The sequence below is a fragment of the Oncorhynchus tshawytscha genome, linkage group LG25 (assembly GCF_018296145.1).
Source record: "Oncorhynchus tshawytscha isolate Ot180627B linkage group LG25, Otsh_v2.0, whole genome shotgun sequence".
Classification (NCBI taxonomy): domain Eukaryota; kingdom Metazoa; phylum Chordata; class Actinopteri; order Salmoniformes; family Salmonidae; genus Oncorhynchus; species Oncorhynchus tshawytscha.
Genome location: NC_056453.1, coordinates 12,223,306 through 12,239,368, shown reverse-complemented (window position 1 = coordinate 12,239,368; position 16,063 = coordinate 12,223,306). Strand labels below are relative to the sequence as shown.

Here is a 16,063-nt window from a genome sequence, read left to right as displayed (position 1 = left end):
GAGTACGAAAAAACACAATTTCCCAAGATGCAATGCGTGCGCGACGTCAGGATTTTTTTTTATACATGAAAGCAAGCTAGCAAGGGCTGCAGTGCATCGGTGCACGATTTATAATGTTTTCCTAAATATCTTTGATTGTAGCTAACATCTCACAGTTATGAGTTGAATTGCAATTTATTTAACCTAGCTGGTTCTGTCATTTCAGAAGATACGTTAAGGTGAGTGGAATATTTAGATGATTGACATATCAATGGTGTCAGTAATTAGCAAGCTAGCTATAGCTAGCCGTCATAATTGGCAATATTTTGTAATCGACATATATCTCCGATTGCAATCTCGTGTAGGGGTCTGCCTGTGAAAAAGTCTGCTATCAAGATTGCCAGGCAGGTGGAATAGTTATAGCTGGCTAACGTTGCTCGAACACTATTGTTTGTTCAGTGTGGTAGCCAGCGGCAACAGCAGCAGAGATTGACAGAACCCTGTAAAATACAGACCTAAATAGTAGTTAGGCCTATGTTATTTGTACACCTGCAGACATTCAAAATATTTTGACAGCGTTGATGGTGTGATCATATAAATATAATGCTTTAGGATGTGATAGCTACTTACTGTCCATTTGTGACTGGATTAACATTCTATGTTTTGGATTGTTCTCTTTACGTGTGAATGTCTGACAGCGAATTTGCATCCCTCAGATTGTAGAATTAGGCAGTTTTCTGCAGTATAATGACCCCAATAAGCAACTCCATCATTCCCTAGTTCCAGTGCTGTCAACACAAGCGCAAATCTCTAAACTGAGGACTGAAAACGTTCCATTGGGAGTAAAGAGACACACAACAGTGGCAGTGTTGCCCAGAGATAGAAAGATCACAAATGAACAGAAACAACACACATTTGGAGTCTGTGCAGTTTGTCAATTGCCAGGCCTGTGCTGCAGACACAGAGGCTAAACCAGTCTCGAGGACAGACGGCAAAGCTTATTATCTGGGCAGAGCAGAGGAGACTATTTCCAAACTGAGAAGATTTGGGGGTTGCCATAGAGACCGCTTACTAGGCCTTACTTTTTTTTTTTTTACCCCCCAGATAAAGAGCTTAATTGTTCTGTTTTAAAATACATTTTAAAGGGGTTAATCTGAGATTGAGAAAAAAAGAAATTCTGATGGTGCTGTTCAGGTTTAGAGCTTGATCTCATGTTTAAAAAATATTTATATGGGTTTGTTCCAATATGTCACTCTGTACTCTACCTTTGGCTCCCGACTAGCGCAGCTGTCTAAGACACTGCATCTCAGTGCTAGAAGCATCACTACAAACCCTGGTTGGATTCCAGGCTGTATCACAACTGGCTGTGATTGGGAGTCCCATAGGGCGGCACGCAATTGGCCCAGCGTCGTCCGGGGTTAGGGCCTGGCCAGGGTAGGCTATCACTGTAAATAAGAATTTGTTCTTAACTGACTTGCCTAGTTAAATTAAATATGTAATAAAAGCAAGTGTAGTAGGTAGCCGAGGTAGTCAACAGCCGGTTGATTTGGCTGGAAATCGTCCCTACTCTTTTCCAGTTCCACACAAGCCTTTCTATGACTTTGATGGCATGCTGCCATATGCCGATCAATGATCTCATTAATACTGGTTGACCTCGTGTTCACCTGTTGGCATTATGACATTTCTTTCATTCCATCTGCGCCGCTTGTAAAGAGAGATCACACGTACTCCCTCTGCATAATGACAACAGAGGGGCAGTGTTGAAGGCCAAGCGGCTGGCCACAGTGATGGTCCCAGCACTAATAATTGATTATCAGGCCAAACACATTTACGTGTTTAACGGATGCCCCTCTTCACTTTTCTCAACTTTTTTTTTTGTGGTTGAAAAGTTGTACTGAGAAATTGCATGATTTATAGGAAAATGAATGTCATCAAGCTTCCATTAAAGAGAGACACAACATTCCCTTTTGGATTATGGCTGAACTTTATACCACTGCTCAACACCAAAATCCTAGATCTGAATTAATTAAATACTTTTATTAAATACTTTTTTTTTAACATAGTTGAATGTGCTGACAACAAAATCACACAATTATCAATGGAATTAAAAAATTAAAGTGGAAAACTACACTACAGGCTGATCCAACTTTGATGTAATGTCCTTAAAACAAGTCAAAATGAGGCTCAGTAGTGTGTGTGTGGCCTACACGTGCCTGTATGACCTCCCTACAATGCCTGGGCATGCTCCTGATGAGGTGGTGGATGGTCTCCTGAGGGATCTCCTCCCAGACCTGGACTAAAGCATCCGCCAACTCCTGGACAGTCTGTGGTGCAATGGTGGATGGAGCGAGACATGATGTCCCAGATGTGTTCAATTGGATTCAGGTCTGGGGAACGGGCGGGCCAGTCCATAGCATCAATGCCTTCCTCTTGCAAGAACTGCTGACACACTCCAGCCACATGAGGTCTAGCATTGTCTTGCATTAGGAGGAACCCAGGGCCAACCGCACCAGCATATGGTCTCACAAGGGGTCTGAGGATCTCATCTCGGTACCTAATGGCAGTCAGGCTACCTCTGGCGAGCACATGGAGGGCTGTGCGGCCCCCCAAAGAAATGCCACCCCACACCATGACTGACCCACCGCCAAACCGGTCATGCTGGAGGATGTTGCAGGCAGCAGAATGTTCTCCACGGCATCTCCAGACTGTCACATCTGTCACATGTGCTCAGTGTGAACCTGCTTTCATCTGTGAAGAGCACAGGGTGCCAGTGGCGAATTTGCCAATCTTGGTGTTCTCTGGCAAATGCCAAACGTCCTGCACGGTGTTGGGCTGTAAGCACAACCCCCACCTGTGGACGTCGGGCCCTCATACCACCCTCATGGAGTCTGTTTCTGACCATTTGAGCAGACACATGCACATTTCTGGCCTGCTGGAGGTCATTTTGCAGGGCTCTGGCAGTGCTCGTCCTGCTCCTCCTTGCACAAAGGCAGAGGTAGCGGTCCTGCTGCTGGGTTGTTGCCCTCCTACGGCTCCTCCACGTCTCCTGATGTACTGGCCTGTGTCCTGGTAGCGCCTCAATGCTCTGAACACTACGCTGACAGACACAGCAAACCTTCTTGCCACAGCTCGCATTGATGTGCCATCCTGGATGAGCTGCACTACCTGAGCCACTTGTGTGGGTTGTAGACTCCGTCTCATGCTACCACTAGAGTGAAAGCACCGCCAGCACTCAAAAATGACCAAAACATCAGCCAGGAAGCATAGGAACTGAAAAGTGGTCTGTAGTCACCACCTGCAGAACCACTCCTTTATTGGGGGTGTCTTGCTAATTGCCTATAATTTATATCTGTTGTCTATTCCATTTGCACAACAGCATGTGAAATTTATTGTCAATCAGTGTTGCTGATCCCATAGCTGTGATCCCATAGCTGAATCAACTTTAGGAAACAGTCCTGGCGCTTGCTGGACTTTCTTGGGCGCCCTGAAGCCTTCTTCACAACAATTGAACGCTCTCCTTGAAGTTCTTGATGATCCAATAAATGGCAGCAATATCCTGCCTGTGAAGCAACACTGTGAAGCCTTGGCGTCCACATCACTAACATGGTCGAACCACACCAAGACAGTCGTGAAGACGGTACGACAAAACCTATTTCCCCCTCAGGAGACTGAAAAGATTTGGTATGGGTCCACAGATCCTCAAAAGGTTTTACAGCTGCACCCTGGAGAGCATCCTGACAGTTTGCATCACTGCCTAGTATGGCAATTGCTCGGCATACGACCACAAGGCACTACAGAGGGTAGCGCGTACGGCCCAGTACATCACTGGGGCCAAGCTTCCTGCCATCCAGGACCTCTACACTAGGCGATGTCAGAGGAAGGCCCTAAAATTGTCAACGACTCCAGCCACCCTAGTCATAGACTGTTCTCTCTGCTACCGCACGGCAAGCGGTACCGGAGCGCCAAGTCTAGGTCCAAGAGGCTTCGAAACAGCTTCTTCCCCCAAGCTATAAGACTCCTGAACATCTAATCAAATTGCCCCCCTTCTACGTTACTGCTACTCTGTTATCATCTCTGCAGTCACTTTAACAACTCTACCTACTCTGTACCGGTACCCCCTGTATATACAGTGAGGGGGAAAAAGTATTTGATCCCCTGCTGATTTTGTACGTTTGCCCACATATTAGTCTATAATTTTAATGGTAGGTTTATTTGAACAGTGAGAGACAGAATAACAACAACAAACATCCAAAAATGTTATAAATTGATAATGATGGAAATAAGTATTTGACCCCTCTGCAAAACATGACTTAGTACTTGGTGGCAAAACCCTTGTTGGCAATCACAGAGGTCAGACGTTTCTTGTAGTTGGCCACCAGGTCTGCACACATCTCAGGAGGGATTTTGTCCCACTCCTCTCTGCAGATCTTCTCCAAGTCATTAAGGTTTCGAGGCTGACGTTTGGCAACTCCACAGATTTTCTATGGGATTAAGGTCTGGAGACTGGCTAGGCCACTCCAGGACCTTAATGTGCTTCTTCTTGAGCCACTCCTTTGTTGCCTTGGCCGCGTGTTTTTGGGTCATTGTCATGCTGGAATATCCATCCACGACCCAATTTCAATGCCCTGGCTGAGGGAAGGAGGTTCTCACCCAAGATTTGACGGTACATAGCCCCGTCCATCGTCCCTTTGATGTGGTGAAGTTGTCCTGTCCCCTTGCAGAAAAACACCCCCAAAGCATAATGTTTCCACCTCCATGTTTGACGGTGGGGATGGAGTTCTTGGGGTCATAGGCAGCATTCAAACCCCCTTTAAGAAGGTGCTCCTAATCTCAGCTCGTTACCTGTATAAAAGACACCTGGGAGTCAGAAATCTTTCTGATTGAGAGGGGGTCAAATACTTATTTCCCTCATTAAAATGCAAATCAATTTATAACATTTTTGACATGAGCTTTTCTGGATTTTTTGTTGTTGTTATTCTGTCTCTCACGGTTCAAATATACCTACCATTAAAATCATAGACCGATCATTTCTTTGTCAGTGGGCAAACGTACAAAATCAGCAGGGGATCAAATACTTTTTTCCCTCACTGTAGCCCACTTGTTATTTACTGCTGCTCTTGAATTATTTGTTGTTCTTACATTTTGGGGGTGTTTTCTTAAAACTGCATTGTTGGTTAAGGGCTTGTAAGTAAGCATTTCACTCGTCAGCGAAGAGCATTTTTTTGCCAGTCCGGTCTGGTCCAGCGACGGTGGGTTTGTGCTCATAGGCAACGTTGTTGCTGGTGATGTCAAGTGAGGACCTGACTTACAACTGGCCTACAAGCCCGCAGTCCAGCCTCTCTCAACCTATTGTGGACAGTCTGAGCACTGATGGAGGGATTGTGCGTTCCTGTTGTAACTCTGGCAGTTGTTGCCATCCTGTACCTGTCCCGCAGGTGTGATGTTCAGATGTATTGATCCTGTGCAGGTGGTGTTACACGTGGTCTGCCACTGCGAGGATGATCAGCTCTCGGTCCTGTCTCCCTGTAGCTCTGTCTTAGGAGTCTCACAGTATGGACATTGCAATTTTTTGCCCTGGCCACATCTGCAGTCCTCATGCCTCCTTGCAGCATGCCTAAGGCACGTGCTCGCAGATGAGCAGGGACCCTGGACATCTTTTTTTTGTGTGTGTTTTTCAAAGTCAGTAGAAAGGCCTCTTTAGTGTCCTAAGTTTTCATAACTGTGACCTTAATTGCCTACCGTCTGTAAGCTGTTAGTGTCTTAATGACTGTTCTACAGGTGCATGTTCATTAATTGTTTATGCGTCATTGAACAAGCATGGGAGACAGTGTTTAAACCCTTTACTATGAAGATCTGTGAAGTTATTTGGATTTTTACAAATTCTCTTTGAAAGACAGGGTCCTGAGAAAGGGATGTTTTTTTGTTTGCTGAGTTTATTTATAAATAAACTGAATACATTAAGTAATAACTTTAAGAAAACTAACCTACAGCACTAGACTAAATTCACTTGTCATCCTTGTGGTATTGAGAGATAAACATGCTAATGCTTTCACTGATTGCACATAAAGGAAGATAGTTCCTACATCAGGGGTGGGCAACTCAGTCCTCGAGGGCCTGATTGGTGTCACTTTTTCTCTATCCCTAGCAAACACAGCTGATTAATCAAATTGCATTCTAATCTGAAGATGATGATTAGGTGATTGTGGAGTCAGGTGTGTTAGCTGGGGCTGAGGCAAAACTGTGACACCAATGAAATTGCCCACCCCCTGTCCTACATGAAAGTGCTTGCTTTATCCAACTAATCTTGTCCTTTCTGTTATTCTGTGAACCCCGTTCATTGCTGCTCTCAGCTATATTTTTTTGATTCGCTTGCTCCCCTCTCTTTTCAAAAAAAGAAATCACATTTTATAAAATGTGTATGGCCTTAGCATTCTGGAGAGCCTTGGTGCTCCGGTGTCCACTTATTCCTATCTAAGGAAATTCATCCTTGGGCTTTTGGTGTCTTTATAAGGTTACCGGTTTTGCATTCCCAAGGTCTTTCTATGGAAGGCTCAGCCACAGAACTGTATTTCTCATGCATTATTAACATTAGAAGTTCTGTGAGAGTGGGCACACTTATTACCTGATAGCCCTGTCCTATTTTCTGGGCATGCCTAATGCGTCCTTTGGCTCCAATGGAAACAGCACTCAGCTGGATTTAATTACTTTAATGCCTTGACTTTGCTCTGTGGAGAGGAAAACCATGCGCTGAGCAGGAGTCTCTCTTGATTAGTTTTTTTTAAGACATAGATTTGGTTCTTGTCTGTCTCAGACAATAGTCTTTTCTTGGAGGGGGTGTTTGCAGCATTTAATTGAGATGAGGGCCTTTTTGGGGGGTGGGGGGAGAGTGGAATTCCACCCTCTTTGTATTTTATTCATGTTTTATTCAGGCATTAGATTATTCAGACAGATAAGAATTTGAAGGGGGAGCTTGATGAGGAGAGGAGACGTTGTAGGATGGGTGGATGTGGCAATTGAACCCGGGTCTCCGAGGTCGTAGTATATGTCGAGCTGTGAGTGTTGCCACTCGACCGTGGGTATTATATCCCCAAAGGAAAGCGTGATCATGATGATATCATCTGCAATATGGATGACCGCACATTCCAAGTTGTTCTTTCTGGTCGTAGTAGTTTTTCACCTGCTTCTGTGTTGTGTGTCTGTCCGCGTGTGTGTGGAAGGCGGGGGCATGCGCAGCTGGAGGTGGCAGTTCTCCAGGATGATGCGTCTGTGCCTGCGCTGGTGCCGGCTGTGCCCTAAGCGAGGGGGTCGACCCAGCAAGCCCCAGAGGAAGCTACGAGAGCTGTGGAGCTACTGGAAGCTGCTGCTCAACTCCCTCTACTTCAACAGCCTTACCAACTCTGACACCTGCCTGGACTGTGTCTTTGAGCCCGTCTACTGGATAGTTGACAATGTGACTCGCTGGTTTGGGGTGGTAAGTAAATGGCTCAATTTTCTGTGTAGATGTACAGTCAAATATGTGTTTTTATTGTATTTCATTAAATGTAGGCCAGTTAATCAAATCTCCCATGTTCGGTTACATTACCCTGTTTTGCTATTCTATTTCTCACAGTATTTTCACCTTTCACGTACCCTCATGAGTTCCTCCCTCTGTTCGTGCCCCTCTCTTCTGTTCCCAGGTGTTTGTGTGCCTGGTGATTGCCCTCACCAGCTCTGTGCTAGTCATTGTCTACCTGTGCCTGCTGCCTGTCATCCTCAACACCTACCCACTGCAGTGGATCGTCTGGCACCTCACTTACGGCCACTGGGTCCTCATGATGGTCCTCTTCCACTACTATAAGGCCACCACCACCTCCCCTGGACACCCACCACAGGTGAGGTGCCCGCTCCAATGCCTACAGGAAAACTGTTTTTGGGAAATACTAGGAAGACAGGCTATAGGCTTGATTCTGAAATAACTTCATGCTTTTTTCGGATTGTTGTTTCTCAGGTTAAAAGTGATACACCGTCAGTGTCCATCTGTAAAAAATGCATCGTCCCCAAACCAGCCAGAACTCACCACTGCAGCATCTGCAATACGTAAGTTTAAAGACTCTCTGTCAGTCATCAAATGATGTCATTAAGAAATAAAAAACCTCCACTGGATAGCTCTAGTCCATGGCACAGGTCAATCACACTGGATAGCTCTAGTCCATGGCACAGGTCAATCACACTGAGCGACTTTCTCTTTCATTCCAGGTGTATTCTGAAGATGGATCACCACTGTCGTATCCTTTCGAGACCAACAAACATCTCATCTCTCAGATTCCTTTAAAACTATATGTTTTACAGCATTGTAAATCCCTGGGGGGGCACAGTCATACAGTTAAATCATATTGCCTTCCTCCATGTTTTATCTTTTGTTAGATCTGCCTCATTAACTTTGACCTTAACTTGCCTTGTGACGCTAGCCTGGCTCAACAACTGTGTGGGCCACTTCAACCACCGCTACTTTTTCTCCTTCTGCCTGTACATGACCATGGGCTGCATGTACTGCAGCGTCAGCTGCAAAGACATGTTCATAGAGGCCTACAACGCTGTTGAGGTGAGGCAGACTAAGAATGTCAACTTCTTAGAGGTTCTAGGAGGCTTGACACTGACTTTCAAATAGTATTCTGAGTACTGCCATCCATGTAATCATGTCTTGTTATTGACATGTGACCCAAACACCCTGATTGAGTGAGGCCGCTTGGTTCGTGACTGTTTGGTTAGAGTCTGGCATGTCTTTGCCACATTTTCCTTCTCTTATGTGCTAGATATATGGCATGGTCTTTTCAGAGAGGTGAGCGAAAGGCCTTACATTCTGAGCAAGCTGTGTAAAAGTTCACTGCCGCTAGTTTAGCTGAAGAGACAGGCGGCAGCCGAGCAAAGACGGCGAACAGACCACAAAGTGTAGGGATCAAGGACATCGGATCACATGACACGTTAACGGCAATGTAATACACTTGTTTATCTTCAAGTCCACTGAGAAGGCTGGTGGTGTGCAGATAACTGGATGCCGTTGTGTATATAACCAGTCAGATTGTTTCTTATGTAATCTAAAGCCTCCAGGCTCAAGACCACTTACTGTTCTCACCCCAATCATTCATGGCAAGATGGGAGTTTATATAGTAATAGATCCTATGGCTCTGAGCCAACACCTCACTGTTTGAAGATGTATATCTTTTTTTAGTGTTTCAATCGCTCTAACGTATGACTCGTGTTCTTTTTTTAGCTACATAGAAGATGGGAGGTACCGTTCTATAATAATCACCCTGGCCCTATAACACATCTAGCCTATAGTTTCCCTTAGCATTATGAGTTGTGATTGAGCTAGTCAAGGGCACCAACTTGACTGAAGCTGTGGGTGTGTCCCAAATGGCACTTTATTCCCTATGTAGTCCACTACTTTTGACTAGAGCCTTGTGGGCCCTGGTCAAACGTAGCGCACTCCATAGGGAATAAAGTGGCATTCGGGATGCAGCCAGTGTATGAATTGCCATTGTTCCACTAGCGCTTCCACCACAGTGGAAGCCACAGGGGGAGCCAGTGATGGGAGTAGGGCACGGACTGCTCCTCAGTCTCCTTGAGCTCATGACTGGCCTGGTACTACAAAAGGTTCTTGAAACCACTGAACTCAGAACTGGTGCGTTGACCGGAATTAATTTGTAGAGGGTCCGCACTCAAAAAATAGATTTTCAGAGTTCTTCTTTTTTTGGTCAGGTAGTACAGACTGACAGGCTGTGAAGGTCCACTGGGCAGTGCTGGGTCTCACTGTCAATTAACAATCAACATTTAATTGACAACAATTTGACAATCATCTCCCTGTATAGTATGGGGTTTTATATGTGGGCGACTCCACACCAGCATTGTTGGTACTTGTAGAGTATATTGTTCCAAACAATGTCTTTTAAAGGACAAGTTTTTTTATTTTTCACAACCAATTCTCTATTTTTGATTGTAAAATGGCATGTTATAGAAGGGTCCAGACATCTTTGTCATGATTTCACGTTTTTCAGAAACTTACCCCAAACAGCAAATCACTTCCTTATTCTCAATTTGTAGTATGGGGGCCTGAAAAAACATGAACAGAGGCTCCAAAAACACAAAAAGATGTCCTTTTTAGAAGCGGCAAAGCTCTCATTGTAGTGATGCGGGTCTTTAAATGTTGTACACATGAAATTGTCATTCCGAACTTTATCCGCAAAGTTCTATTCGATTTTGTTGCGACTCGAGCGATACCTCTCCGTCCACTCGGCAGGTAAATCCTGAAATAAAGGACACATTCGGGTTACAAAGTATATTGAAAGCTTGGGGTGCTTCCAGACTTGTAGAATCTATGCCAAGGCGCATTGAAGCTGTTCTGGTGGGTCGCGGTGGCCCAACGCCCTAGTAAGATGTTTTATGTTGGTGTTTCCTTTATTTTGGCAGTTACCTGTAGCAGCAGGCTACACAGAGACTGGAACAGTTGGATAGGGGAACTGCTCGAGTCACGCAACACGGAATATAGTGTTGCAGATAAAGTTTTGGATTGACACAATTTCACGTGTACATCTAAAGACCTGCATCACCATACTGAGAGCTTTGCCGTTTCTAAAATAACGTATTTGGGCGATTTTTGGAGCCTTATGGTATGGGAGCCCCCCATACTACACGAGGATGAGGAAGTAATTTGATGTTTAGGGTTAGTTTCTCAAACATTAAATCACAAAAGTTATCTGGACCCTTTTATAACATGCCGTTTAGTTGTAATAAAGAAAATGGGAAGATAATAATTTTGTGTTGAATAAATTAATGTCGAAACTTAAATATTTTTTTATTTAACCTTTTTTTTTTTATCTAGGCAAGTCAGTTAAGAACAAATTCTTATTTACAATGACGGCCTACCCCGGCCAAACCCGGATGACGCTGGGCCAATTGTGCACCGCCCTATGGGACTCCCAATCACAGCCAGTTGTGATACAGCCTGGAATTGAACCAGGGTCTGTAGTGACGCCTCTAGCACTGAGATGCAGTGCCTTAGACTGCTGCGCCATTCTAGAGCCCTAAAATCAAGACATACATGTTTTATAGCACACTATAAGGAGTATAATCACACCCAGATGTTGTCTGTATCATGTATGGTTCACCGATCATAGGGTCTTACAGGAGGCATGTATAGGTAGCTCTAAAAGGGCTTAACATTTCCATTTTCTCCTATGGTTTGTGATAAATGTAAAGAGTATGTCAGACAGACTTCCTCCCAAGTTTGTTCTGGCAATTCTCACAATCTGAGATACCAAAACTATTATCAGCCTACACTGGCATGGAGTCGGTCATGTTTTACTGCCCAGTGAGACCGCAGTCCTCTCCTCAAGTCAGGCACAGTCCCCTGTGATTAGTAGTTATTTTTTTAGGTCCCTTGGCTGTGAATGGCTATAGACTTGGCATTTTGTATTTCCCTTCTTTGCCACCCGTTGCAATTGGAGGACTGTAGATGTTTCCTGTTAGCCTTTTTGTGGTTGGTTGTTCAATCCTGTAGAATACTCAGTGGCATCACATTTACTAGTTACAACTGCTGTACATGGATGGTTTTTTCACATGGTTTTGCTTTCTGTCTAGAGCTACTATGAGACGCCCCCACCACTGTTTTCCTTCAGAGAAAAGATGGTCCACAAGAGTGTCATTTTCATTTGGGTGCTAACAAGGTGAGACACATTTGTAACTTTAAAAAAAAGTTGTTGTTGACGTCAGCTGCTATGGCTGATCTGTGTACACTATATACAGTGGGGCAGAAAAGTATTTAGTCAGCCACCAATTGTGCAAGTTTTCCCACTTAAAAAGATGAGGCCTGTAATTTTCATCATAGGTACACTTCAACTATGACAGACAAAATGAAAATTTAAAAAATCCAGAAAATCACATTGTAGGATTTTTCATGAATTTATTTGCAAATTATGGTGGAAAATAAGTATTTGGTCACCTACAAACAAGCAAGATTTCTGGCTCTCACAGACCTGTAACTTCTTCTTTAAGAGGCTCCTCTGTCCTCCACTCGTTACCTGTATTAATGGCACCTGTTCGAACTTGTTATCACTATAAAAGACACCTGTCCACAACCTCAAACAGCCAGACTCCAAACTCCACTATGGCCAAGACCAAAGAGCTGTCAAAGGACACCAGAAACAAAATTGTAGACCTGCACCAGGCTGGGAAGACTGAATCTGCAATAGGTAAGCAGCTTGGTTTGAAGAAATCAACTGTGGGAGAAATTATTAGGAAATGGAAGACATATAAAACCACTGATAATCTCCCTCAATCTGGGGCTCCACGCAAGATCTCACCCTGTGGGGTCAAAATGATCACAAGAACGGTGAGCAAAAATCCTAGAACCACACTGGGTGACCTAGTGAATGACCAGGCAGAGAGCTGGGACCAATGTAACAAAGCCTACCATCAGTAACACACTACGCCGCCAGGGACTCAAATCCTGCAGTGCCAGACGTGTCCCCCTGCTTAAGCCAGTACATGTCCAGGCCCGTCTGAAGTTTGCTAGAGAGCATTTGGATGATCCAGAAGAAGATTGGGAGAATGTCATATGGTCAGATGAAACCAAAATATAACTTTTTGGTAAAAACTCAACTCGTCGAAACAAAGAATGCTGAGTTGCATCCAAAGAACACCATACCTACTGTGAAGCATGGGGGTGGAAACATCATGCTTTGGGGCTGTTTTTCTGCAAAGGGACCAGGAGGACTGATCCGTCTAAAGGAAAGAATGAATGGGGCCATGTATCGTGAGATTTTGAGTGAAAACCTCCTTCCATCAGCAAGGGCATTGAAGATGAAACGTGGCTGGGTCTTTCAGCATGACAATGATCCCAAATACACCGCCCGGGCAACGAAGGAGAGGCTTTGTAAGAAGCATTTCAAGGTCCTGGAGTGGCCTAGCCAGTCTCCAGATCTCAACCCCATAGAAAATCTTTGGAGGGAGTTGAAAGTCCATGTTGCCCAGCAACAGCCCCGCTCTAGAGGAGATCTGCCTGGAGGAATGGGCCAAAATACCAGCAACAGTGTGTGAAAACCTGGTGAAGACTTACAGAAAACGTTTGACCTCTGTTATACCCTTTGTTGGCAATGACAAAGTATTGAGAAACTTTTGTTATTGACCAAATACTTATTTTCCACCATAATTTGCAAATAAATTCAGTAAAAATCCTACAATGTGATTTTCTGGATTTTTTTCCTTCTAATTTTGTCTGTCATATTTGAAGTATCTATGATGAAAATTACAGGCCATCTTTTTAAGTGGGAGAACATGCACAATTGGTGGCTGACTAAATACTTTTTTGCCCCTCTGTATATATATATATATAACAGTATGTGGACACCCCTTCAAATGAGTGGATTTTGGCTATTTCAGCCACACCTGTTGCTGACGTGTATAAAATTGAGCGCACAGCCATGCAATCTCCATAGACAAACATTGGCAATAGAATGGCCTTACGGAAGAGCTCAGAGACTTTCAACGTGGCACCGTCTTAGGATGCCATCTTTCTAACAAGTCATTTCGTCAAATTTTTGCCCTGCTAGAGCTTCCCCGGTCAACCGTAAGTTCTGTTATTGTGAAGTGGAAACATCTAGGAAACATTTAGGATCAACAACGGCTCAGCCGCAAAGTGGTAGGCCACACAAGCCCACAGAACGGGACTGTGAGTGCTGAAGCTCGTATAAATTGCATGTATTCGGTTGCAACACTCACTACCGAGTTCAAACTGCCTCAAGAAGCAACATCAGCACAAGAACTGTTCGTCGGGAGCTTAATGAAATGGGCTTCCATGGCCGAGCAACCGCACACAAGCGGAATCACACTTTACCATAGTCCGATGGACAGATCTGGGTTTGGCGGATTCCTGGAGATTGCTACCTGCCCGAATACATAGTGCCAACTGTTAAGTTTGGTGGAGGAGGAATAATGGTCTGGGGCTGTTTTTCATGTTTCGGACTAGGCCCCTTAGTTCCAGTGAAAGGAAATCTTAATGCTACAGCATGACAACTTTGTGGTAACAGTTTGGGGAAGGCCCTTTCCTGTTTCAGCATGACAATGCCCCCATGCACAAAGTGCGGTCCATACAGAAATGTTTTGTCTAGATCGCTGTGGAAGAACTTGACTGGCCTGCACAGAGCCCTGACCTCAACCCCATCGGGATTAATTGGAACGCCGACTGCGAGCCAGGCCTAATCGCCCAATGTCAGTGCTCACTAACGCTCCTGTGGCTAAATTGAAGCAAGTCCCCATAGCAATGTTCCAACATCTAGCGGAAAGCCTTCTCAGAAGAGTGGAGGCTGTTATAGCAGCAACGGGGGGACCAACTCCACATTAATGCCCATGATTTTGGAATGAAATGTTCGACGAGCAGGTGTCCACATACTTTTGTTCATATTCTCAAATATACCTTTTTATCTTTAATCTAGTTTAATACAATCATGATCGCCATTTTTTTCCCTCCCTGCAGTTCGGTGGCAGTAGCTCTGGGAGGTCTGACACTGTGGCATGCTATCCTCATCACCCTAGGAGAGACCAGCGTGGAGAGACACATCAACAAGAAAGAGGTCAGACGCTTAAAGGAGAAAGGAAAGGTGAGATTTATTGGATTTACTCATATCAACACGGTGTACCAGTTTGGAATTAGCAAGTAAAGCCTGTTTCTCTCTTGTAAGGTGTTCCGAAATCCATACCATTATGGGAAAATAAACAATTGGAAAGTGTTGTTTGGTGTGGAGGAGACCAGGTAAGCCTTCCAGATCACCACAAACTTCTAGACTGTTGTGAAACCTAAATGATTCTTCTTAGAGTTGGTTTGACTTCCTCTTCTCACAGTCACTGGTTGACCAGAGTCCTCCTGCCGTCTAGTCACACTCCCCATGAAGACGGACTGGTATGGGAATTCCCTCAGGCTCTCACCAGAAGAGACCCAATGACCATCTAACCTCACTACTCACTGCTGCTGGCCAGTTTCTCATCTCCACACTATGGCCCAGAATCACTCCTGGCACCTGGATGGTGGAGTGAACAGAGGACTTCTCTTAGCCTCTGAGGAGTAGACCATTTGGGCTTGAGTGACCCGTATGTCAAGGAACCTCTGGGTGTTAGGGGACCTTAATCTGCACTCCGGTCACTGTCATGTGAACTGTCTTTTTTCAACTGTCGTCCTGTCTTGTGAACCGATTTTTTTTTTTTTTGTACTGGTAGGTATGTTGTCCAAAGATGACAAAATGTGTACTTTTTAATTATACTGAAGTCACAGAAAAAGCAGTTTGGACTTTTTCAGTGCCAACAAAGAGCTTTTCACCAATGACTAGGTTAGCGCTAGATAACCACACACCATGGCCATTCTCCATCTAGGGGTGAGTAGTCTGGAGACTTTTTTGAAAGACTTCCATAAACTATTCATATTATCGTTCAGGCTCTAGTTAGAACATGGTGCTCATATTACTGAGCAGTGCCCCAGCCAATATCCAGGGGTGACGTAATACTATGGTCGACCATGTAAAAACGACACATTTCAATGAACCTATCCGGTGTATGTGACAAAACATCTACAGAGGCGTATTAGGAATTGTCAAAAGATTCGTAACGTGCCGTGTGAAGTTAAATCTTTAACAGGTGTTTATATTTGTTTATCAGGCACTAATGCAAAGTACAGTTTTACTGGAATATGACATTTCTAACATTGTCCATTAATTATCTCGCCCACATCACATATGGTAATGGATTTCCCCAGGAGCCATCTTTTAAGATCACTTAACATGGTTAAAAGTGCTTGAATGCATCAGACTTCCTCCCAACTGGTCTTGTGTTTGGCCACCATTTAGATTTATAATGGTCAGGGGATATTTCTATAATAGCCAGCCTGTAACCGTAGGAAGGGGCTACCTGGTTGCCATAGTGAAAAAATGTCCTCACTGCTGTGACATGACCAATAGGAGCTGTGCTCCATTATTGTACGCCGCATGTCTGTGTCATTTGCTTTTGATATTAGCTTGTATTGGTTAATATAAAATATTGTTTTTGGAGACTGTGAAGCTTC

The 16,063-nt window shown here is 44.4% G+C and overlaps 1 protein-coding gene across 3 annotated transcripts; it reads left to right on the top strand.

Moving 5' to 3' along the window:
- Positions 1-50: 50 nt before the first annotated feature.
- On the top strand, positions 51-16,058 carry LOC112224232 (palmitoyltransferase ZDHHC16B). 3 transcript variants are annotated; one of them, XM_024387654.2, is made up of 10 exons: positions 52-218; positions 7,197-7,450; positions 7,656-7,850; positions 7,967-8,055; positions 8,215-8,243; positions 8,427-8,560; positions 11,596-11,681; positions 14,548-14,612; positions 14,694-14,764; positions 14,854-16,058. In XM_024387654.2, the coding sequence occupies exons 2-10, from the start codon at positions 7,205-7,207 to the stop codon at positions 14,884-14,886; spliced, it is 948 nt and encodes a 315-aa protein (XP_024243422.1). In that variant the 5' UTR covers positions 52-218; positions 7,197-7,204; the 3' UTR covers positions 14,887-16,058. The 3 variants fall into 3 exon arrangements, with proteins under 3 accessions (XP_024243421.1, XP_024243422.1, XP_024243420.1); XM_024387652.2 differs by having other exon boundaries at positions 14,489-14,612; XM_024387653.2 differs by having other exon boundaries at positions 51-218; positions 14,694-16,058.
- The last annotated feature ends 5 nt before the right edge of the window (positions 16,059-16,063 follow it).